General features: G+C 49.1%; 1 protein-coding gene across 1 annotated transcript in view; it reads right to left on the bottom strand.

Annotated features, from left to right (window-relative positions):
• Positions 1 to 8,383: 8,383 nt before the first annotated feature.
• LOC115088471 (potassium channel subfamily K member 16-like) overlaps positions 8,384 to 25,165 on the bottom strand; it is a 39,826-nt gene continuing 23,044 nt past the window's right edge. The window contains exons 2-5 of the mRNA XM_029596744.1: positions 18,162 to 18,276; positions 13,794 to 13,960; positions 9,609 to 9,774; positions 8,384 to 8,692 (exon numbers count right to left, since the gene is read on the bottom strand). Of these exons, the coding sequence (XP_029452604.1) occupies positions 8,469 to 8,692; positions 9,609 to 9,774; positions 13,794 to 13,960; positions 18,162 to 18,276 (672 nt within the window). The 3' untranslated portion in view covers positions 8,384 to 8,468. The remainder of the gene's footprint in view (positions 8,693 to 9,608; positions 9,775 to 13,793; positions 13,961 to 18,161; positions 18,277 to 25,165) is intronic.

A 25,165-nucleotide genomic window follows, 5' to 3' on the forward strand; every position in this document is an offset into this window, starting at 1 on the left:
AGCAAATAGCGACTTCTTGTGCAGGATACAGAAGGAGCTTCCACAGCCTCTCCTTTTGCTCTGTTCTGCTTTGTTAGATAATTTTGGGAAGCGAAACAGGGCTTGTCAGTTTCTTATTTCATCATGCAAAGAAAGGTGTTCCCTAATCTGGCTTAGATAATGTTAATACCCCTGAGATTTATTTTTCTAAGATTTCTCTTACTTTAGTGCACTGGCGGAGCGCACTGTTAACCCGCGTTTGCACGTGCGTGTTCGACGCGCTAGCTTTACCCCTTATTCAGTAAGGGGTAATAGCGCCTCGAAAACGTGCATCCAACCCCCCCCCCCCCCCGAGACTAATAGGGCCATCAACATGCAAATGCATGTTGATGGCCCTATTGGTCATTCCCACGCGATACAGAAAGTAAAATGTGCAGCCAAGCCGCACATTTTCCTTTCAGAAATTAGCGCCTACCCAAAGGCAGGAGTTAATTTCTCTGGGCACAGGGAAAGTGCACAGAAAAGCAGAAAAAATTGCTTTTCTGTGCACCCTCCGACTTAATATCATGGCGATATTAAGTCGGAGGTCCCAAAAGTAAAAAATAATTACAAATTTAAAAATAAATTGTTTTTAAATTGGCTGGCGGCCCGCGGGTCGGAAGATGGACTTTCAATTTTGCCGGCATCCGTTTTCCGAACCCGTGCCTGTCAGCGGACTCGAGAACCGACGCCGGTAAAATTGAGCGGCGGCTGTCAAACCCGCTGACAACCGCCGCTCCTGTCAAAAAGGAGGCGCTAGGGACGCGCTAGTGTCCCTAGCGCCTCTTTTTACCACGGGCCCTCATTTGCATACTAAATCGCGCGCACAGGAGAGCGGGTGCGCTCCCGCGTTTCTCTCTGTATCGGCCTGATTGGTAGGACAGGGGGGTGTGGGGTGCCCGCCTAGGACTCTTCTCCCTCCTGTTGGAAGACCAGGGCTTCTGTTGTCAGGGGTGCAAGGTCTGAGAAAGAAAGGTGAAAACATCTCAGTCCTCCTAGCACCAAAGCTCTCTCTTTGCCTTCCAAGCCTTTGGCTGATGGCGCCGGTGCTGAAATAGCTCCAAGGAGACGATAAGGAAAAGCCTTTCCACTTCCCAAGGGAGCAAGGGCTCGCAGTGGTCATCCTGAGGTGAAAAGGGCAGCTGGGGCTTTCCCTTGAGCTGCTGCCCGTTCTGTTCATTTGCTGGCCGCTTGGGGGGGGGGGGAGGGGTCACAGCAGAAGCAGCGTTTGTCTCGCCTTCTCCCGGGGACTCCAAGCAACTCTGTCGCCATCGTCCCCGGCTGGCGGGGGGGGGGCACAAACAGGCCTGGATTTGTCAGCAGGCACGTTAGGCCTGGGTCTAGGATGGCAGAAAGCTTCCCTGAGTCTTCTCTGCAGAAAACAGCCCCCTGCTTCAGCCCCCTCTCCTCCCAGGCAGCCTGCAGAGAACAGGAGGGGAGGAGGTAGGATTGGAGGAAAGCTGCTCCACTCCTTAATCAGCTCCTCCTCTCCCCCCATGCACGCCTGGGCATGGAAAATACCTAAATCCCTCACTGGGCTTTACACAGCTGCGGAAGAGTGCGCCAAAAGAGAAAAGGGTTTCACCATCTTAAGATTTTGCTACAAATCAGGGGTGTTCAGAGATAGAAATTTCATTTCGTTTTTGGAGAGATTTTTCCCCACAAATTTTGCTTCGTTTAATGTTTATTTGTTTTCTTTAGTTTAAAAAAAAAAGAAAGAAACATTTAAAGATGGGATAAAAAAAGAAATGGAGCTTCCCATCCCCATCATCCACTCCTCCCATTCAGAAAAATGCTGGAGCCGGGATCCTCCTCGGATCCCACTTACCTGTTCTGGGGGGGGGGGGGGGGGGGGCGATCCACTGACCAGGCCTAGGCTTCTGGGCTGGGCCCTCATGTCGGGCCTGGGCCTGGTCGCAGCCTCAGATCCCCAATGGAGAAGGTAAGTGGGGGGGGGGGGGGGGCAGGAAATTTCCTGACCCTGGCAACATTTTTCAGGCCTGGGCCTTTGTTCGAGCCTCAGCCGAGACCCCTGTATTGCACTCGGGCATAGACCGCAACTCCTGCCTTGGGTCTTGGCCTATTCCCTAGGCGAGGCTCTGGCCTTGGGCCTAGGTCCAATGGGTGTCTTTTTTTTTTTTTTTAATTTTCAAAACAAACCAAGATATCAAGAATACATACATTTTATTCACAAAACTATGAAAGGGACTTTTTACATTTCATGCAGTCTTAGTCCTTGCACCCGGGAGCAGAGGCCTGAGTTGGAGATCAGAGATAGGTCTCCTGCTTGCTTGGAAAATTCAGCCATCCAGCCGGCTCCAGAAGTCACTGGTTAGATGATCTCCTTGAACCCTGATTTCCAAGGTTCAAGGAAAATCTGAGAGGCCAATATTCAGTAAGATGGTGAGCGGACAAGTTTTCTGGCTAAAGTTAGCCGGATAACTTGAAAATGTAACGAAACTATGTTTAAATATAGCCAGTTAGGTTTTAAATGTATCCAGCTGCATGTAGCCAGATAGGTTCCCGCTTAAACAGATATTGTGCTGGCTCAGTAAGAAACACCCGGGTTTCCCTCTTCCACTCAGCTAACATTCCTTCCAATCAGTCCTCAAGACAAAGATCTTTTAAGTTTGAAATTATTTATTGTACAGATAATTTTCCATTACTTACAATTGTCGCATTCCAAAGTATATGCCCCAGGCAGAGATCTTTGCAGCTGGAGATAGGCAGGAGAAGGGAGATGGAGTTTCTTGGGATTCAGGGCGAGAGGGCAAGGGGTTCTGAAGCTGATTAATCTTTAGAATTAAAGCAGTAAGAAGAAATGTAAAAAAGCTAATTGTATTACAGAGGCTGCAGGCACTTCTAGCTTTGAGGCAGCATGCTTGAGACTAACGGAGAGTGATTACAGGAAACGTCCCCACAAGCTGGGGCTAGAGGGCGAGATCCAATGGTAGCGAGCCTAGGATCCATGTGACGTGGGGGGGGGGGGGGCCCATGAAGGGCAGTTCCTTGAGCCAATAAGGCACTTAAGAAGACTCAAGTTTGATTGAGAGGGCATGCAGACCCTTCCCAATGAGAGAAGCAGGGTGGCGGGAGTTTCTCTTAAAGGCAAACTCCCCTTAAAGGCAGGGCTCACAGGCTTTTATCATGGGTTACAAATAAGGACTGCACTAGACACAGTTAAACTGCAATGTTTATACAGATACCAAAATGTACCCACTGCTGGGGACAGAACAGATATAATCAAAAGTGATCCAGTTAAGTGGTAGCACAAAGACAGAAAACAAAAAAATGGCCAAATCCCACAACCCCACCTAGAAAGAAAAATTAGAATTCGGCACCAGAACTCCATGCGTGCATGCAAGGGGGCAAATGCAGGACTGGATCAGTTTGTTTGGTTGACCTGGAGTAAACTGAGATCTCTACAACCCAGTAGGGCTGGTGGGACCTGAGCCCAAGCCTGGGGAGAGAAAATGGCTGCTGCTACGGGGCAAACAGTGGTGCGCCTCCAGCCCTAGGGCCGACAAGAGTTTCCTGCGTAGCCCAGGTAAGACCATTTGAGAAGGAGAGGCAGACAGCACTAGGAGCACAGGGAGTAATATGAATGGGAGGGGGCTACATAAATAACGCCACCTTTCAGCTGTGAGGTTAGAAGGAGCATGTGTAGCAGGCCAACCCAACCAGGGATGGGGAAGAGAGGCTGAAGCAGAATAAAAATAAAATAAAATGAAATGAAAACCAACTATCATTGTTACTAGTAATACAAGCAAAAGCAGTGCATGCACCTTTACATATCACATTTGGACACTTATGTTCCATGGGAGACAGAGACCCATCGCATTATAATAAAAGAATTTATTAGCATTGGAAACAATAAAAGCTCTTTGCAAGATAGACAGAAAACCACAAACCCCATTGCCCCTTTCAGTTCTCCGATGAAACAAATTAAAAAGGAGTTTCTAAAGTCCCCATCTAAATGCTGGCCAGAGCAGTGGCGCATGAATATGATTTCTCAGCTCAGGTTCACGGGGCTGCCAAAGGCTTTAGATGAACGTCTCTGCGGTCCTGGGGTGATGATGCTTGGGGGAAGCCGTCATTATTTCCAGCAATCACGTTGCCTTGCAGACAAAATGTCACAGTAAGCTCACTATGGGGCAGATTTTAAAAGGTACGCCGGATTTTATAACATGGGCACGCAGCCACACGCATGTTATAAAATCAGGGGTCGGCGCGCGCAAGGGGCTGCACGCTAGTGCACCTTGCGCGCGCCGAGCCCTCGGGGACACCAGCTGGCTTTCCCCGTTCCTTCCCCCCCCCCCCCCATCTTCCCCTCCCTTCCCCTACCTGTCCCACCCCTAGCCCGAAAAAAAAACAAAGCCTGTACCTTTATCTCACAAGTTACGCCTGCCAGAGGCCAACTGCTGGTGTGTGATCCCCCGGCCCAGCGGCCTTGCAGAGGCCTCTGGCCATGCCCCCGCCCTGCCCCTGGACCGCCCAATTTTTAAGCCCCGGGACTCACACGCGTCCCGGGGCTTTACGCGCGCCGCTGGGCCTTTTGAAAATGGGCCCTGCACACGTAACCCCCCTTTGAAACTGTGCCCCTATAAGTTTTGAAAAATTCCCTCTCTGTTCTGAATAAAATTGCAACCAATCTGCCACTTATTCCCTAAAACTCAATAGGATGTAAGGAACTATCCTAGTGCTGTTCATCTACCTTATAAATGGCCTGTGACCGACGGCCCGCAAATGCGCAGTAGAGCGCAGCTCTACTGCGCATGTGCGGGCAAGGATGTCGATCAGAAAAAAAAAATGGCGGTGGGGCCGCAGGAGCGGGAGGAGAAGCAGCGGCGCCGCGCGCGCGCGCGGTGCCGCTGCTTCTCCTCCCCAGATCTGCCGGCAGATCTCGGGGGGGGGGGGGGTGTCACTCCCGCGCCCCCCCCCCCGAGATCTGCCGGCAGATCTCGGGGGGGGGGGGGTGTCACTCCCGCGCCCCCCCCACCGAGATCTGCCGGCAGATCTCGGGGGGGGGGGTGTCACTCCCGCGCCCCCCCCCCCGAGATCTGCCGGCAGGAGCGGGAGGAGAAGTAGCGGCACCGCGCGCGCGCGGTGCCGCTACTTCTCCTCCCCAGATCTGCCGGCAGATCTCGGGGGGGGTCACTGCCGCGCGCGCGGGAGTGACCCCCCCCGAGATCTGCCGGCAGGGGCGGGAGGAGTTAGTGGAGCCGGGTGAGGGTTGCGGGAAGTCGCGCTTACGGCGCCGGGAGGAAATGGAGGTGGGTGAAGGGAGGGAGGGAGGGAGAGGGGGGACTGAGTGAGTGGGAGGGAGGGAGAGGGGGACTGAGTGGGAGGGAGTGAGGGAGAGGGGGACTGAGTGAGGAGGAGAGGGAGGGTGGAGAGGAGTGGGGAGGGGGGTGGTGAAGAGTGAGGGGAGAGAGAATGAGGGGGAGGTGAGAGACAGAGGGATGTAGCCCGTTTTAACGGGCTTTACGGCTTGTCTAGCTATAAATAAAATCAAACCTTCATGTATCTAAAAATCATCTGCAAAAGAAGGAAAGGCTGCTGGGCTTGTTTTAGTTTACAATAAGGGATTTCTTACCAGGGCAGCGCAGCAGCAAACTCCCTGCAGGCAGTAAGACCCCCTTTCCTCTTTTTCCACTCGGCCATAAGGCGTAGGAGCCGCTTCATGCAAGGTCAAGTTCATACTTGTCAGCTAGGTTAGGCACTGTGCTTACGGCTGAGGACAAGCCTAGTGCTTTGCAGAAACATTCGTTTGTATGTCACTGGGTCCTCTTTGCTCTTTTTTTTTAATGCTTGTTTCATTACTGCCTACCTTGAATTTGGCTTGGGGCCCTGTCAGCGCTGCCTCTCCTTGGCTGTGAACCCGAACTCGTTATATTCCCCGAGCAATCTTTGAAGGCAGCTTTGCCCGTTCTCTGACGGGTGGTCCTGCATCACTAACACTACACTGACTTCACGCCTGCTCGATTGCACTTATACCTTTCTGCAAGAATTAAGCTGTTCTTTCTTTAGTTTATCTTAGAATTCCTGTTTCGGGGGATTTCATGCTCAAACCACCATTTCCCTCTCTCTGTTTTTAAGTATTCAGCTTTCTGTTGGCTCCCTCAGTCTTTTCAAAACACGGCCTGTGTGGGGAGGCCCGTGAAATTTCTGATATGGATATATTTGGCTGGATGCTGACAACCCGAATGTTTCGCTTGCTTAGAATACAAATAAAACTTTCAACTTTTTGGACATCAGTTGAACTTTCCATGTCCTTTCTTCATTGGCCTTAGAGTGGGTTAAAACACTTATTAAACAAATAAAAGCTCCCTTTCATTTTAATCTCTGCCTGATAGAAACAAAGAAACCCCTTTTTTTCTATTTCCAGCCTTCATGGAGGTCACGATGACTGGTTACAAAGTTTCGTTTATACTTAGGCCCTTGCCTGTTATCGGTCACAGAGATGAATAGATAATGTAGAGGTCCATATTCAAATGCCATTTAGATGGATAACGTAATAGTTATCCATCTCAATAGCTTACCCGGCTATGTTCAGTCCTTATCCGGCTACATTTTGGGCAGGGGTGGAGTTAGCCACTTAAGTTAACTCCAATATTCAGAGTTAGTCGGTAACCTTCAGTGGCTAACACTTGGGCCATAGGGCTGTCCTAAAGTTATCCGGTTATACATAAGATAGCCAGATATACTCAGTGGTGTGACCATGCCACTGAATATACCCTGCTAGTTAGCCGGCTAACTAGCACAGCCGCATAGCTGCTGAACATGGACCTCATATTGCTTAACTAAACTTTTAGGCAAAAGTATGTTTCTTCTCTGACCTGATGCAAAAAAGAATAACTCTCAAAAGCTCATCCCAGATGAATTAAATTAATCCAATAAAAAGGTTCACTTACAGTTCGTTAGTTGGCCCTTAATTCCACACATCCAAGTGGACTAACATGGCAACCACAATTCTTAGGCAAAATTCTGCTAGTTATCAGTTTTAATTTCAACAGTGCCTGACAGTCTCCCAGAAAGGAACGTTAATTATTATATAATATTATTTCATTATATGTTATGTCCATGTGATGTCACTATCGTCCAGCAAATGGCTTCCAGCCAATAGGATTACTCGCTTCCTCCTGGCATCGTTTGAAGTTACAAGTCATAAAAGTCCCTCTTTTCTCCACTTATTAAGTTTCCAAAGAAAAGGGGATAAACCTGAATTGTCAGTCAAAAATAAGAGCTGACTGTCTTTGTTTCATGTCTTTCAAAAGGACATTTGTTCACTGCCTACCATGAAGTATTTCCTGCTTCTATAGAAGACAAGGTTGCAAGGACCTTTTCAGAATGTCCTCATTTGTTATTAAATGAATTTAAACCTTAGCTAGACAGAGGAAGAAACAATTTTAAAGTAATAAATGCTCTTAACTCACGGACTTACATTAACAAAAAGCACGGTGAAGGCTGGGTGGTGTTCCCAGCCACGAGAAGTCAAGGCTGGCACGCAGCACAGCCTCATCTCCTGTGGCGGGAGTTCACATTCAGCTTCTACACCTCCTTTCATGGCCCAAGCTCCCTGCAGCTGAATTATAGAAGCTTTCACTCGCCCATGGGTGCAGGAGAGAAAGATCCTGCATTACTCTGCCATTGTATCCTCAGGGACTGGAAGGACATAGTTTGCAGTAACTGAAGTAATAGGAACTTCCTATCTCACAACCACCAGAGGAGGAGGTTCAGGGAGCGCCACAGCCGTGCGCCACTTGTGAATCTGTGATATCTGTCATTGATGGATAACTTGGCCAATATCTATTTAAAGCTGGGGGAGATGGCCCCCGCCACACGAAAACCACTACGGTTCCCTTATCCCAAGAGGGGCCTCACAAAACCCAACTTCAACTGGAAGGCACTAAGCTTTGTCCAACCGATGAAAAAAGCATAACAGGAGGGGCCCGAAAGCAAACATGCACCCTGACCATGTGAAACCCCAAGGAAAGGCAAAGGCGTGACGGTGGGAGGTGGAGGGCACGAACTCAATCTCTACAATGGCTGATCAGCTTGTTTTCACCATTTGGGGTGAATAATAATAGCCCAAGTCATTCTATACATTGCTGTGTCAGCATGACTCCCTTCTCTTGAATGGAGGAGCTGTGTACATTAAGTTCATTGTAGGGAGCTATAATAACGTTCGGCTCTCTCCTGGTAGGTAACATTTCTTCCTAAGGCAAGGAGCCATGAATGTCTTATTCTCTATATTAACAGTGGGATTTCCGGCAATAAGGGGTTAAAGCTACGATATACTTTTGTAGTTCCCCCCCCCCCCCCCCCCCCCCCCCCCAGAGCTGTGGAGTCCCTGCTAGGCCTGGCAGAGGGACAGCACCCTGCACCCAGAAGCTGAGCCTTTGACTGGTAGGCCTCATTTTAAGCCTCCCGCTTTCACCAGCCCGGCCTCAGCTGCTTCCCTGATCCCTGGACTGGTCCAGCTGATCTTCTAACTTGGTGACGCTGTCCTCCACTGTCATTCGGCCTGCCTTGTGCCACTTCAGCTGGAAGAGCTTTTCCATCAGCTCGGTGCCCAGGTTGAAGACCAGCCCCAGCCAGGCCAGGCCGAAGATGATCCATATGGCGGCCAGGCTGCGATACACTGAGATGTAATGTTTGTTGGGGTCTGTGCCTGAAAGAAGAGGGGGGAGAAGCAGCCTTGGACACAGTTCTTAGTCTGCTTAAAAGCACAGCTATACAAGTAATTATACTGGAGAAAGAATAAATGTGGAGAGAAGGAACAACAGCCTGAAAAGACAGAAAATTCCTCAGCAAAAAAACTCCAACTTACCACGAACCATTTCCCCAACTCTCTGCTTTGAAAGATTCCTCGTCCAATGCATGTCATTGGGGTTTGGGGTTTCACTCCTTGTGTCACACACCAGAGCCTCCTCCTCAGGGCCTGCAGACCTCAGCCTGCATGGCGCAATGAATGCAGCGCCCGTCCCCTCCGTGCCGTGGCATTTTGGCCGTCCCTGTATTGACTGGCGATGCTTTTTTTTTTTTTTGGAGACCTTCCCCCTGCTCTGCTTTATCAAGGCTGCAACGCCCATCCCCTGAGAGCCTTTCAGAAGGAAGGCGGCATCCATCTCGCTTGGAACGCGTCGCCATGAGGGAATTTTGGGAGGAGAAAGGGGGCTCCCAGGCTGGTATCTGTGCAGGGGTGCACACGGCGTTGGTTACCCCAAGGGCTGGAGCGCCAGTGTGCAAAGCAATCACTGCTTCCTGCACTTACAAGCCCGGAGGAGGTGCTGGAGTACAGAGCTGGAGCCGTTCAGTCCTCCGACCTCACAGAACCACACGGACGGGAAGTCAGGTCATCATTATTCTCATTTAACTGTATTACGTTTTTGTTTTTTTTTTCATTGGTCTGCTAAGAAAATTCTTTTAAATTCAGTGCCTGGGAAAGAGACGCCGAGGGGGCCCTGCCAGGTACATTTGTTGGTCGTTGAGGCTACTGCCATCCGTCCATCCCCAGTTTCTGCCGCCATGGGAGATCCCCAAGCCTGCCCAGCCCTCGCCCGGTCCCCTCCCCCTTGCTTCTTTACCTATCACGTAGTCCCCAAAGCCGATGGTGCTGAGGGAGATGAAGGCAAAGTAGAAACCCTCGCCGTAGGTCCAGCCCTCCACATAGCTGAAGATCATTGGGGGGAAGATGAGGAAGAGCAGGGTGCCGGCCACTAGAAAGAAGCACATGGTGAGCACCTGTACCACCTGCAAAGACAGAGAGAGAGAGAGATTTAGTGCCTCTGAGAGGACCACGCTGGACACGATAAGCCCTAGGAGCTAACAGCCCGGTCCAGGTCTTCTGGCTCCTTGGCCGGATTTAGAGGATGCAGACTGCAGAGCGAGGAGCAGGCACAGTGACTGCTCAGGAAGATCACCCTCAGATGCTCTTTCTAGGAGCATTTTAGAATAATGAGATGCATGAAAGATCCCAGGAGATGCATTGAACTGGGCCTTATATTTTGTAAGCGAACACCATGCTTGTATTTTCTACCTGTGCAGGGGTCAAGTCGGCTCTTGGCTCTCCTATGTGGCAGAGAGTAAAATCTCAGACTTTTACGATGCTTTTTAGGAGCTTCCCTAGGGACTCCTCTCCCGCTGGATTTAATCTGCCTCCATCCTCGCTATGTAGCCCCTTCTTTTTGGAACATTTTGTCATTAGAAGTCAGATTAGGAGAGTTGCTATCTCAGATTCAGGCAGGCAGTAAAAGCCAGGTGTTTCCTAAAGTCTATCCATACACTGTATTTGTTTTAATCTCTTTGACAATGCCTTGCTGGTTTTATTATGCATATTGTAAGTTATTAGATTTTTACTGGGCATTATTGTTTGCAAATCATTTTGATGTCCTTAACGATAGGCAGTTTATTATAAAGTAAATAAGCTAAATTAAACTGCTGGCTATCCTTGCATTACCACGGCCGGCCTGCCGGTTCTTCCTGGCACAAATCCACATGTTACAGAGACCTTGGGGATGCCTGCAGCTTGCAGGGCTGCTCTCGGGCCTGGCACGAGCATCACCATGAGCAGGGTACTTGGATCTCTCCCTCCCCGGCCCCTGGGGACTGAGAGTCCCACTCCAGTGGCGCTGCCAGCTCTGGAAATCTACAATTACCGCTCAGCTGTGGGAAGGACTTAAGCTGACCAAAGAACACCATCCCAAGGTTTAGGAGCAGCTCTGGCTGTAACTGTGCCCTGCAGCACCAGCTCCATGAGCAGCCTGCTCACTTTCCCAAATTTTGTACCTCATCATAATATCTAACCCTGGCGGGGAGAGCGGCACCCTGTGTGCCAGCGATGCCCCGGATGGCACTAGCTATGTCTGCCCGCAGTGTAAACCCAAGGGTGGGGGGTGGGTCTGTGACCTTAACGAAAATGAAGAGGAAAAGAAAAGCCTCGCAGCCTGAGGTCAATGTCACAGAGGAAGCATTTTCCAGTTTAGGGAAGGAAGTGTGATCATAAGGTGACAATTGAAGAGGACCTTAAACAAAATCATCACGAGCCCCCTCCCCCCTTACCTTCTGATTTATAATGCATTTCACAGCAGCGAGAACTGTTCAGTGCTTACAAAACCTTTTCTTACTCTCTCTGAACATTATGAATGTAACAAAAAATCAGGTGCTGCCCTGCTGGTCCCCATCAGAGCCCCATGCAGGTGTTATACTGACACGCATAAAGCATGAATGCAGCACGGATGGCTGAAAAACGGGTCTTCATAAGAGCTACATGCAGGCATCACACTGACATATGCAGAGCATGAACACAGCATGGACAGCTGATCTGCATCAGAGCCCCACTGAAGCAGGTAAACCAGGGACACTGCATTCACACTGGCGAATGGATCCTGAATGGAACGCTGAATGGATCCTGAATGGATCCTGAATGGATCCTGAATGGAACGCTGCTGAGAGGTCCTGTTAGACCTCTCAGCAGCGTTCGACACGGTCAACCACGCCATCCTCCTAAACCAACTCTCATCTATAGGAATCAGCGGCACCGTCCTATCCTGGTTCAAAACGTTTCTCAATAACAGAGGTTACAAAGTTAAAATCCAAAACAAGGAATCCTCTAGATTTGACTCTGTCATAGGAGTCCCTCAAGGTTCTTCATTATCTCCGACCCTGTTTAATATCTATCTTCTTCCTCTCTGCCAACTTCTCACCAACCTCAATCTAAAGTACTTCCTTTATGCAGACGATATCCAAATCATCATCCCCATCAAAGATACATACTCTGAAACTCTTGACTACTGGGAATCATGCCACCTGAAAATCAAACAACTACTAAACAACCTACACCTCATCTTAAACTCTTCTAAGACAGAAATCCTTCTCATTTCTCCGGAAACCAACATCTCCAACACTACTCTTCCCACCAACCCACCTACCACACAAGTTCGAGACTTAGGAGTGATAATAGACAACCGGCTAAACTTCAAGGCCCATATCAACAAAACAACCAAAGACTGCTTCTATAAACTCCAGGTTCTGAAGAGGATAAGACGTCTTTTCCATGCCCAAGACTTCAGAACGATCATCCAAGCAGTCATTTTTGCAAAATTAGACTACTGCAATTCCCTATTGCTAGGTCTGCCCTCTTCCTACTCCAAACCACTACAGATGGTTCAAAACTCAGCAGCTCGATTACTAACAGGCGCAAGAAAGAGAGACCACATATCCCCCATTCTGAAAGAGTTACATTGGCTACCCGTACACTTCCGTATCATGTACAAAGCCATTTGTGTCATCTTCAAAACTATTCATCAGCACATCTCCCTCGATCTACAAATCCCCCTCCAAGCATACAACTCGACAAGACCTACCAGAAATGTCTACCGAGGCGCCCTCAAAGTTCCCCCTGCGAAAATGACCAAACACATCACCTTAAGAGATCGTGCCACCTCCACTGCTGGCCCTTCTCTGTGGAATTCCATTCCCACAGATCTCAGACTGGAACCCTGCCTCTTAACTTTTAGGAAAGGACTTAAGACTTGGTTATTCAAGCAAGCTTTCCCAGACACAATCTAATATCACGTTATAGATACAAACCAAGGACTTCAAATATTCAGCCATTAATCATGCCATTTTTACATAGCATTTAATTTATTTGTATACCGTTCAACCGTTTATTCTTTCCTATCTCTTCCTTCTTATCCAAGTTCTGCTACCCTTGTTATTTGTAACTGCTCCTTCGATCACCACAGTTCTAGTTGTTGTATTTAATGCACTCCCGTTCCATGTAAACCAGCAAGATATGTGCTCATGATTGCCGGTATATAAAAACCTTAAATAAATAAATAAATAAAATAAAAAATCTTCATCAGAACCCAATGTAGCAGGCATAACAAGGATACATGAGAAGCATCAACACGGCATGGACAGCTGAAAAACATCTGCATCAGAGCCTCATGCAGGCATGACACTGACACGCATAAAGCATGAATACAGCACGGACAGCTGAAAAACAGATTTGCATCAAAGACTCATGCAGGCATCACACTGACACACATAAGGAATGAATACAGCACAGACAGTTTTAATAATGGATGTGCATCAGAGTCCCATGCAGTCATCACACTGACACACATAAAGCATGAATACAGCATGGGCAGCTGAAAAACATCTGCATCAGAGCCCCATGGAGGCGTCATACTGATACATGTAAAGCATGAATACAGCACGGACAGCTGAAGAGCAAATCTTCATCAGAGCTCCATGCAGGCATGACACTGACACGCATAAAGCATGAATACAGCACGGACAGCTGAAAAACAGATTTGCATCAAAGACTCATGCAGGCATCACACTGACACACATAAAGCATGAATACAGCACAGACAGCTGAAAAACAGATTTGCATCAGAGTCCCATGCAGTCATCACACTGACACACATACAGCATGAATACAGCACGGACTGCTGAAGGAAGGAGATTTACAACAGCATGGCTGGGGGAAGGTGATGAGAAAGAAAACGCGCTCATCTTTTATTCCAAAACGCCTAGAAAAATAAGCTAAGCGGTAAGCTGTAACTGGCAGGAAAAATAATTTAGGAATCAGAGCAGGAAGAGGCAGGACTGCCCCCCCCAGGAGCGATCATTTGCGTGCCTGCGGTAAAGCCGAGCAGATGAGCGCTGGGGCGTCACTCGGAGAGCGGCCCTTTCCCCGCCGCCGCCACCCTGCTCAGACTCTCTGCGAAGGGACGGGACACGGGATTATTGCCAGCGAGTACCATAGAGTGGCCCGGCCGCTGCAGGCATCGCTCCAGCCTGAGCAGGTAGAGGCTGAGCCCTTTGCCCAGCTGTTTCAGGAATGCCAGGTTCAGGGGGATCCCGCCCAGGGCGTAGAAGACACAGAAGGCCTGGCCGGCGATGGTGCTGGGGGACAGGTTCCCGTAGCCTGCAGGGAAAGAGAAGGGAGAGAGAGAGGTTATGTGCGGTGTGCGAGGCGGCCTCCGGCGCGCGGAGGCCTCGGCCCACAGTCCAGCAGCCACGCCCATTCCCTTCCAGCACTTATTCATTTCTGTGAGCGGTTAGGAGCCAGCGGCAGAGCGAGGCATGGGGGTAGGATCACGGGCTCTTGAAATTCACAGCTTTCTTCCCCTCATCCTGCCGTTCCCACTCTTCCTGACGCCGTCTCACCTCGGTCACTATCATCACACCTCTGCCTAGCGTCTCCGTATTCTCCTGCTGCTCCTCCTCTTACTTTCAGCTGGGGACGTCAATCCCAGTCCTGGCCCTTCGAGGCAATTTTCACTCCATCGTCTCCCACCAAGCCGTAGCCCCTCCAGTCTTATCACTATTCCCCTTCGCTTGCTCCCTGCGGAATGCAAACTATCTCCTTTATTCCTGACCTGCTCATCTCCTTACCCTGACTGAGACCTGGCTCTCCCCTGAGGACTCTGCTTACGTTGCCGCTCCCTGTCATGGAGGTTACCTTCTCTCCCACACACCTCGCCCGGTAGGCCGTGGTGGTGGTGTTGGACTGCTGCTCTCCCTCTCCTGCAGATTTCAACCCCTTCTCCCACCTCAATCCCACTCTTTTTCTTCCTTTGAAGCCCGTCCTGCCATCCGCCTATTCACTCCACTACCTCTCCGGGTAGCTGTCATCCTGATAAGTCTCCCTCCTCCTTTCTCACTGACTGATTCTTGGCTTTCCTTCTTCATTGACCCATCTTACCCTTCCCTTATCCTTGATGACTTTAACTTCCATGTTGAGGACCCTCTAACTCTTATGCCTCAAAACTCCTTCCTTTAACCTCTTCATTTGATCTCCGACTCTGCTCTACCACCTCTACTCACCAGCATGGCCACTGCCTTGACCTAATCTTTGCTTCCAACTGCTCTCCCTCAGACTTTGCCACCTCAGTTCTTCCGATCTCAAATCATCACCTGATAACTTTCACATTAAACCACCCTCTCCCTAGACTCATCCAGTCACCACTTACACCTTTAGGAAGCTCCCAGCTGTTGACCCTTGCATCTTCTCCACTGCTGTTTCATCTCCCCTTTCCTCCACAACTTTGTCTGATTCTGTTGATGAAGCGGTTTCTTCTTATAACACTATGCTCTCTTCAGCCTAGGACACTCTTGCCTCTCCTCTTATCCGTCCTGAAACCCCAGCCTTGGCTCACCCCCAGAATTCGCTACCTACGTTCCTGCGCTCGCTCTGCAGAACGTCTCTGGCTAAAATCCCATGCAGACTTCATACACTTCAAATTCACGCTCAACACTTTCTAGTCTGCTATTGCATTTGCCAAACTACTGTGTCCATCTGACAAACTCTCTTACTTCCAACCCTCACCGTCTCTTTGCCACACTCAATATCCTCCTCAAACTTCCAGTGCCTCCTGCCTCCCCTTCACTTTCTGCCCAGACTATGGCTACTTCCATGACAAGATTGACAAAATTAGTCTTGAGTTCTCAACCAGGTCACTTTTACCTGCCTCTCTCCCACTTCTTTCCTCTACTCTTTCCCTGGCCTCCACCACTCTCCTCCCCTCACCTGAAGTCATAGTGGAGGAAACTGCTCATTACCTGTTCCTCTGACCCTGTCCCCACCTGATTCCTCAGCTCCATCTCCACTGCAGTCACCCCTTGCATCTGTCACATCCTCAATCTATCACCCTGCTGCCTTCAAACGTGCTGTAATCCTACCACTCCTTAAAAAACCCTCACTGGATCCTACCTTTCCTGCCTACTATTGTCCATATCCCTTCTCCCCTTTCCTCCAAACTACTTGAATGTGCTGTTCACCGCCGCTGTCTTTACGTTCTTACATCTCAAGCCATTCTTGATCCATTCCAGTCTGGTTTTCACCCTCTATATTCCACAGAAACAGTCCTTGCCAAAGCCTCCAATTATCTGTTTATGGCTAAAGTCAAAGGTCTTTCCTCAGTCCTTATCCTCCTTGACCTATCTGCTGCCTTTGACACTATTGATCGTCACCTACACCTTGATACTCTATCCTCACTTGGATTTCGGGACTCTGTCCTGTCTTGGTTCTCTTCTTACCTCTCCCATCGCACTTTTAGCATTTCCTCTGCTGGATCCTCCTCTACTGCCATTCCACTATCAACTGGTGCGCCTTAGGGCTCTGTCCTGGCCCTCTTCACTTCTCACTATATACTAATTCGCTTGGACTCTGATTTCCTCTCATGGTTTTCAATACCATTTTTATACTGATGACTCCCAGAGCTACCTTTCTACACCAGAAATCCAGTGCCAGATCTTGGCCTGCCTGTCTGACATTGCTGCCTGGATGTCCCGCTGCCACCTTAACATGGCAAGTGGAGCTCCTTATCTTTCCCTCAAGCCTCCTCCTCTATTTCTGTGGATAACACGTCGTCATCCCAGTCCCATCAATCTGTAACCTTGGCATCCTCTTCAATTCCTCTCTGTCCTTCTCTATGCATAACCAAAACACTGCTAAAACGTGTCATTTCTTTATAACATTGCCAACATCCGTCCCTTCCTTTCTGAACGCACTACCAGAACCTTTATCTACTCTCTCATCTCCTCCCGCTTAGACTATTACAACCTGCTCCTCACAGGTCTGCCGGTAAGACATCTCTCTCCACTGCACTCTGTCCTAAATTCAGCTGCAAGACTTATCTGTTGCCAGAGTCCCTCTGCTCACGTAACCCCTCTTCTGAAGTCACTGCATTGGCTCCCTCTCTGCTCCCGCATACAGTTCAATCTCCTCTTTCTCACCTACAAATGCCTTCACTCAGCAGCTCCTCACTGCCTCTCCTCTCTTATCTCTCTCTACACCCTCCTCCTGCACTCCTCTCATCAGACAAGTCACTCCTATCTGTGCCCTTCTCCTCTACCACCAATTCCTGACTCCCTGCTACAAGAGCCTTCACTCTGCAGCTCCTCACTACCTCTCCTCTCTTATCTCTCTCTAACCCTCTCCTGCACTCCTCTCATCAGACAAGTCCCTCCTATCTGTGCCCTTCTCCTCTACCACCAATTCCTGACTCCCTGCTACAAGAGCCTTCACTCTGCAGCTCCTCACTGCCTCTCCTCTCTTATCTCTCTGACTCCTCCTCCTGCACTCCTCTCCTCAGACAAGTCACTCCTATCTGTGCCCTTCTCCTCTACCACCAATTCCTGACTCCCTGCTACAAGAGCCTTCACTCTGCAGCTCCTCACTACCTCTCCTCTCTTATCTCTCTCTACACCCTCCTCCTGCACTCCTCTCATCAGACAAGTCCCTCCTATCTGTGCCCTTCTCCTCTACCACCAATTCCTGACTCCCTGCTACAACAGCCTTCACTCTGCAGCTCCTCACTACCTCTCCTCTCTTATCTCTCTCTAACCCTCTCCTCCTGCACTCCTCTCATCAGACAAGTCCCTCCTATCTGTGCCCTTCTCCTCTACCACCAATTCCTGACTCCCTGCTACAACAGCCTTCACTCTGCAGCTCCTCACTACCTCTCCTCTCTTATCTCTCTCTAACCCTCTCCTCTCATCAGACAAGTCACTCCTATCTCTGCCCTTCTCCTCTACCACCAATTCCTGACTCCCTGCTACAAGAGCCTTCACTCTGCAGCTCCTCACTATCTCTCCTCTCTTATCTCTCTCTAACCCTCTCCTCCTTGTGCATTCTGCACATCAGACAAGTCCCTCCTATCCCTGCCCTTCTCCTCTCCCAATAATTCCCGACTCCGTGCTTTCCACCTGGCTGCACCAGGTGCTTGGAGTAGTCTTCCTGAGCTGGTGCATCCTGCTCTCTCTCTTGCTGTGTTTAAATCCCATCTAAAGACTCACCTTTCTGAGGCAGCTTTTAAATCTTATGACTGATTGTCCGTCCTCTGCCTCATTAAGTAACTAATTTTAACCATTGTCTTATTAAATGACGCTCCCCAAGTCTCTTGACTTGTTTGTTTGTCTTGATTAGATTGTAAGCTCTATTGAGTAGGAACTCTTTCTTATGGGGTATTTGTACAGCACTGCGTATGTTGTGTAGCACTATAGATAAGTTAAGTAGTAGTAGTAGTAGCTCCTTGGGGCTCCTGGCTCTTCATGCAGGGCAGGGTGGTAGGCGAATCTGCTCCATCTTGGGGGGCAGGCAGCCAAATGCAAGGGGCCCTTACCGATGGTTGTAACCACGGTTCCTGCGAAGAAGAGGGCATTACTGAAGTCCCAGTTGCTGGGGTTGGTAGAGTTGCCTTTCGGGTTCACCCCTTTCTCCCAGGCTTCCATGATGATCTAGAAGAGAGCAAGCCAAGAACAGTGAGAGCTGTGCACGCCACGCCTAGGGTGGCCACTGATGTAACCTCAGAATACAGGACGTCCCTTAGGAGAGAGCTGTAACAAGCATCACCAGGTTTAAAAAGGCCAGCCTGTCCCCTTTGCCATCCGATCAGTGGCAGTGATGGCAGGCTGGCAAGAGGGAAGACACATTCAGCATGAGCTCCCAGTCTCTGAGGCTGCTCTTCCACCCACACCTATGTCCTGATTACAAAGGAAGGGTGCGACATGAGGGAAGAGCACTCGGAGGGACAAGGAGCGCACGCTTACTGTGTCCCTGCCCTGCCTGTAGCTTCTGTGCTCCAAAAAACTGAGAGGAGGTGGAGATGGAGAAGAACCTGAGGGGTAGGGAGAGATGAACCTTGGACCAGCGAAAGGGATAGAGGGAGTGGGGGAGGGAAAGAAGCCACAGAGAGGAGGATGAGTGCGAAAAGCAGGACGTAGGAGGATGATGATGATGCCCCACACCCTCTAGCTCTGCTTCTGTGGCCCATGCATGAAATTCTGGCACAGGTCTATTTTCCATGTAAGGCCAAAGTGAAAAATAACTCAATTGTGTTCTTGCTTAAGCAGGGCAATTACAAAACAGGAGTGTCCGGTGTGAAGCAGGACAACTGGTCACCCTACCATACATCTCTCACACACACACACACACACACACACACACCGCGCAAAGCACATGCACCCCGAGGAGAAAACTGCAGAAGGAAGCTGGGCCTTGCTACAGGTATAAGGAAGGCATTCAGAGGGGCAATAGCAGTGAATCTGAGAGACCGAGCTTGCACCTAACGAGCTCTGGCTTAGAGCTGAGGTTCACATCTGTCATGATGCGTGCAGAACCCTGGGGGGAGAACGGCGCTGCTAATAGGAGCGTGGCTTCCGAGGCCTGGTGCTGGCTGCCGTAAATCCAGTTCCTGACTATTGCAAAAGGTGAGCTGCCCCAGGGAGGATTCGGTCGGCCTTGCTCTGGAGTCTGAGCACAGCATAGAGCAGCGTAAGGGTGCTCAGGGTTTTTCCTGCTGATCTCGCAGGCACCGCACACCCGTAACGACCTAAGAGGTGGACATCATGTGAGGAATGTGGCGTCCTGCAGCGCCTCCTGAGAGATGGAGCTTTCCTGGGACGTTTTCTTTCCGCGAGCGCCTCTGGCAAGTGGGCACTTAACGAGCTGAGTGCAGCGCCAGGCCTAAAGTTAAGGGCGCCTAAGTGGTAAGATGTCAAACCCGAGGAAATGTGGGGCTACAGAAAAAAGAAGATAAAGTGAGCCACCAGCTGCGTAAATAAGAGATGGTGCCATTATAATGTTAAGGGACAAGGCAAACGTTTGGACCTAACCAAGACCCCCCCTTCCTCAGGCTGCCAGAGAGCCAGGGAGGGGTGATCCCAGCACTGTTATGGGCCGCAGAGAAGAAGCCGTCCAGACAAGTTACCCTGACTCTTCTGCGCAGCGGTCAGTAAGCTGGGAGTATGGACTGGGACAGGAGGGGGAGGGATCCCAGCAGTGGAGCAGTCAGACAAGGCTGAGGGGGAAGCGGCTGCAGACCTGCAATCTCACTGCTTACCAGGATGATTTACAGAGCGAATCTGGCACTCGGCTGTAAAACTGTGTGAAAGTGAGAGGCTGAATATGGAGTCACTGAAAGTACCTGGACGTAGGACTGTCGCTTTGCTTTTTGAGTGCTCCATAACGCTCTGAAACATTTTGTGTTTAATCTGTGCGACAGGAGCCAGAGTTTATTCCACAGCTATTGTGAGGACTCACAAGGCCACTGGAGGTGGATCACTTCAGTACCTCTGTCATTGTGTGGGGATTTGCTGCCCTCTAGTGGTTCAGTCCTGAACGGTTTGCAGATTAAATCCTCCGAGGGTGTGCATCAGGTCACTGCTCTAAGTCCTGCACAGCCTAAACTTTACTTCCAACCAGGGAACAAGCCCATAGCTGAGGACAAGATACCTTATGTTAGTATATCAGAAAAATAAAAGGAACAGCTATGACAATGTAATTAAGACAAATGGGAAGAGACTATGTAAATCTATAACCCTAACAGCCATTCAACTGCGTTCCCCCACCCATACATATAATGTAGCATAAACATTCGCAAACCACACATTTAAGACATGAGCATTAGATGGGATGTAAAGGCTGACGCTTTATTAGACAATAGATATCAACTTTAAACAATCCGTACCTGAGCTGACCCGTAATAGCCATGAAGACTATCCCATGTACAGTGTATCAGTAACAACTAGCTAGCATGTCAAGCTATCTAACACTAAATGACGTATAACACTCGGGTAGCCCCAAAGAGCATTCCAAGAGGAGGTCCCGAGTGTGTGGAATGTTTCACGGGGTGGGAGGGTGAGCAAGTGCTGGCTCTTTACAAAAAAGGGCGGCCGATCCTCGGCTCATCCCTTATGATGGCGCCTTGATGTCATCATCTTGCAAACCTGCTCATCCCCCTGCCCTCTCCTTCTCTGCCACATCATCGCTGCACCACCCGGCCCTGAGGCACAATTGGGAACATGACTGGGGGTGGGGTGGGGTGGAAGGCTGAAGGGCAGCAGTGAAAGACGCCATTGCCAACACCCCGTAATCCTCTGGAGCAGCGGACCACATCGGACCGTGATGTGTGGCGCCCGGTTACTGGTAAGCTCTGGGCATGGACACGGGCCCACATATTAACTCGAGCAGCCGCGACAATGTTGCCATTCTGTCTGCATCCCCCCAGCCATACATATAATGTAGCATAAACAATTAAGACGTAAGCATTAGATGAAATGTAAAGGCTGCAGCTTTATTAGACAATAGATATCAATCTCAAACAACCTGTATCAGACCCGACCCGTAATAGCCAAATGGGCTACTCCCTGCCTCCACTGCCTGCCTCGTACCAAGCAAGGCAGCCTTCTATTGGGCCCCCCACCTTATCCCCAAGCAAGGGGGCCGCAACCCCCGAAGCATACCAATGTCTCGCCATTAGCTGTAAGGTGCCAGCCTGGTACTGTTTTTACCATGATGCACCCCTGCACCACATCTGAAACCCCCAAAACTGGCTTATTTATTTATTTATTTATTTCTTTTGTATACCGACATTCGATCGAGATATCACATCGGTTTCCAGATAACAGATTGAATGGAGTCGGAACTGCCCTATTTTACATTGTAACAAGATAACAGTTGATTAAACAATTAATATAAGGAACATTGTAACATTTGAATAAAATTAAAATTAAATATTAAATGTGGGTATATAGAAGTGGCATATAGTCTATATACAATATGTACAATATGACTTGGTTACGAGTAGGGTGGGGGACAGGGAAAAAGGGAGGATAGAGAGGGGGAGGAGGGGTTACGTGTTCGTGCAAGGTAGAAGTTATGCGGTAAGGCTTTCAAGTGGCTTGGGTATCTGCCACTGGCATGAGCCCTTGTCTTATGCCCCCCCCCCCCCTACCACTATTCAGCTGTGGCCAACACATCTATTCCCAAAATCGATCTTCTAAAGCCTCCTGCAGAGCATTGTTAAACGAGTCATATCCTATGTCAGACAAGTGTACTTTGTCGGGCCTGAACATGCCCTCGCATTGCACATCCACCCAACTGTGCTTGATTTGTCGACTCCCAAACCGGTCCACACATCGATCTAACAATTCACCTTCTAGAGATTCCTCAACAACTTTGAGTTGCTTCATTTCAGGCATGGGATGATATTGGACCATAAAAAGCGAGTCAGTGGAAACAAGACAGTGAATGTGGCCCCTCCGCCTTGATCCTGTTGGTCAGTTGCTTAGCAGAGAGATCTCCTAGATCATTGCCACCTAGATGAATTATCAAAGTGTCAGGAGCGGCTGACGATTCCTTCAAATGATGCAACAATGGAAATACCTGTTCCCAACTTATTCCGCTTGCCCATCCAGGTCATATGAATGCAACGAGGTGCTAAGCTGAGGTGTTGTCTATTTGGGCAAATGAGAGCCCTTCTGGCAGCCCGGTGCACAAAGGAATGGCCAACAATCCATGCAGTTCACCGAAGCTGAGGTATATCTGTAATGACATTTAATTGTTGTGAGTGGCTGAGTTTGCCCAATCCAATCTAACATAGGAATTAACAGCAGCAGACCTCCATCTTCCTATCTGCTATATTGTATTTATTTGTAATCCCAACTGCACCGCTCCAATCCTGAATGCATGCGTGGTGAATTTCCCTGCATCGAAGTTCATCTTATTCACTGCCAGCCAGAGGATGGCGGAGAACTGGTATCTGGTCAGAGGAACTAAATCGGCATGCACCAGCAAATGAGCCCTGCCAGAGGGCCGAATGGCTAGGTAGCTTTCCAAGTTCTGCACCAGGCATGTGACTTGCGAGTCGATGCACTTCAACTAGAAACATAGAAATGACGGCAGAAGACCAAATGGCCCGTCCAGTCTGCCCAGCAAGCTTTCACTCTTATTTTTCTCATACTTATCTGTTACTCTTGGCTCTTATTGGTAACTTTTTGGTTCTAATTTCCTTCCCCCCTGCCATTGATGCAGAGAGCAGTGCTGGAGCTGCATCAAAGTAAAGTATCCAGCTTAATTGATTAGGGGTAGTAACCGCCGCAATAAGCAAGCTACTCCCACTCCTATTTATTTATTTATTTATTTATTTATAACTTTTTTTATACCGAAGTTCAGGTAACAGAATTACTTATCACTCCGGTTTACATTATAACAAGTGGAAAACAATGACAACATATGTCTTACAATGAACAAGGGAGTGAACAACTTGGATAATATAACATAACAAATTTGTTTACCCAGTCTGTGCAATTCAGTCCTTGTTGGTTGTTGTCTGAATATAAATCCTATTTTCTTAATTCCCCCTGCCATTGAAGCAGTGAGCTGTGCTGGATATGTATTCCAAGTGAAGTATCAGGCTTAATTGATTCGGGGGTAGTAACTGCCATAATAAGCAAGCTACTCCCACTCCTATTTGTTTACCCAGACTATGCAATTCAGTCCTTGTTGGTTGTTGTTAATGTAAATCCTTTTATCTTCATTCCGCTACCCCCCCCCCCCCCCCCCCCCCCCCCCCCCCCGCCGGTGAAGCAGAGAGCTGCGCTGGATATGTCTTCCAAGAGAAGTATCAGGCTTATTTGGTTTGGAGTAGTAACTGCCGCAACAAGCAAGCTACTCCCCTGCTTATTTGTGAATGCAAATCCTTTTTTCCACATTGGAGCCGCATTAACCATGTGTATGTTTATTGAATAAGGATATTAATCACCAGGTTGTAGCCGTCATTCCCGCAAGCCACCCCCATGCCTCTTCTCCTCATTCATATCCTCTAGATTTTATGGATCCACAATGTTTATCCCATGCCCCCTTTGAAATCCTTCACAGTTTTGGTGTTCACCACTTCCTCCGGAAGAGCATTCCAGGCGCCCACTACCCTCTCTGTGAAGAAATACTTCCTGACATTGGTTCTGAGTCTTTCTCCCTGGAGTTTTAAATCGTGACCCCTGGTTCTGCTGATTTTTTTCCGACGGAAAAGGTTTGTCGTTGACTTTGGATCATTAAAACCTTTCAAGTATCTGAAAGTCTGTATCATATCACCCCTGCTTCTCCTTTCCTCCAGGGTGTACATATTTAGGTTCTTCAATCTCTCCTCATAAGTCATTCGATGAAGACCAGCCACCTTTTTGGGTGCCCTTCTCTGGACTGCCTCCATCCTGTCTCTGTCCCTTTGGAGATACGGTCTCCAGAACTGAACACTGTACTCCAGGTGAGGCCTCACCAAGGACCTGTATAAGGGGATAATCATTTCCCTTTTCTTACTCGATATTCCTCTCTCTATGCAGCCCAGCATTCTTCTGCCTTTAGCTATTGCCTTGTCACATTGTTTCGCTGACTTCAGATCATCAGACACTATCACCCCAAGGTCTCTCTCCTGCTCCATGCACATCAGCCCTTCACCCCCCCCCATCGAGTACATTTATTTCGGATTTCCACACCCCATATGCATGACTTTGCACTTCTTGGTATTGAATCTCAGCTGCCATATCTTCGACCACTCTTCCAGCTTCCTTAAATCCCGTCTCATTCTCTCTACTCCTTCCGGTGTGTCCACTCTGTTGCAGATCTTAGTATCATCTACAAACAGACAAACCTTCTATCCTGCCCACGATGTCGCTCACAAACAGGGGCAGATTGGCCCATCGGGGGATCGGGCATCCCCCGGTGGGCCGATTGCTCCAGTCATGTGGTCTGCCGTGCGCGGCCGTGACAGAGCCGCGCTCAGCAGACCATGTGATGTGTCCTGGGTCAGCTGGGTGGCGAATACCCAGGCCGGTCCGACATCGTGAATCCGCCGCTGCTCACAAAGATATTGTAAGGACTGGTCCCAACACCGAGCCTTGCGGCACTCCACTCATCACCGCTCTCTCTTCCGAGTAAGTTCCATTTACCATCACACATTGTCTTCTGTCCTTCAACCAGTTTGTTATCCAGGCCATCACCTTGGCACTCACTCCCAAGCTTCTCATTTTATTCACAAGCCTCCTTTGCGGGACCGTATCAAAAGCTTTGCTAAAATCCAAGTAGATGACATCGAGCGCTCTTCCTTGATCCAATTCCTTAGTCACCCAATCAAAAACTTCAATGAGATTCATCTGACAGGACCTTCCCTTGGTGAAACCATGCTGCCTCTGGTCCAGCAATTCTGCTGCTTGTAGATAGCTCACTATTCTTTCTTTCAGCAGCGCTTCCAATACTTTTACCACCACAGAGGTGAAGCTAACCGGTCTGTAGTTTCCAGCCTCCTCTCTGCTCCCACTTTTGTGAAGAGGGACAACCACCGCTCTTCTCCAG

This window comes from Rhinatrema bivittatum, chromosome 3 (assembly GCF_901001135.1).
Source record: "Rhinatrema bivittatum chromosome 3, aRhiBiv1.1, whole genome shotgun sequence".
In the NCBI taxonomy this organism is placed as follows: domain Eukaryota; kingdom Metazoa; phylum Chordata; class Amphibia; order Gymnophiona; family Rhinatrematidae; genus Rhinatrema; species Rhinatrema bivittatum.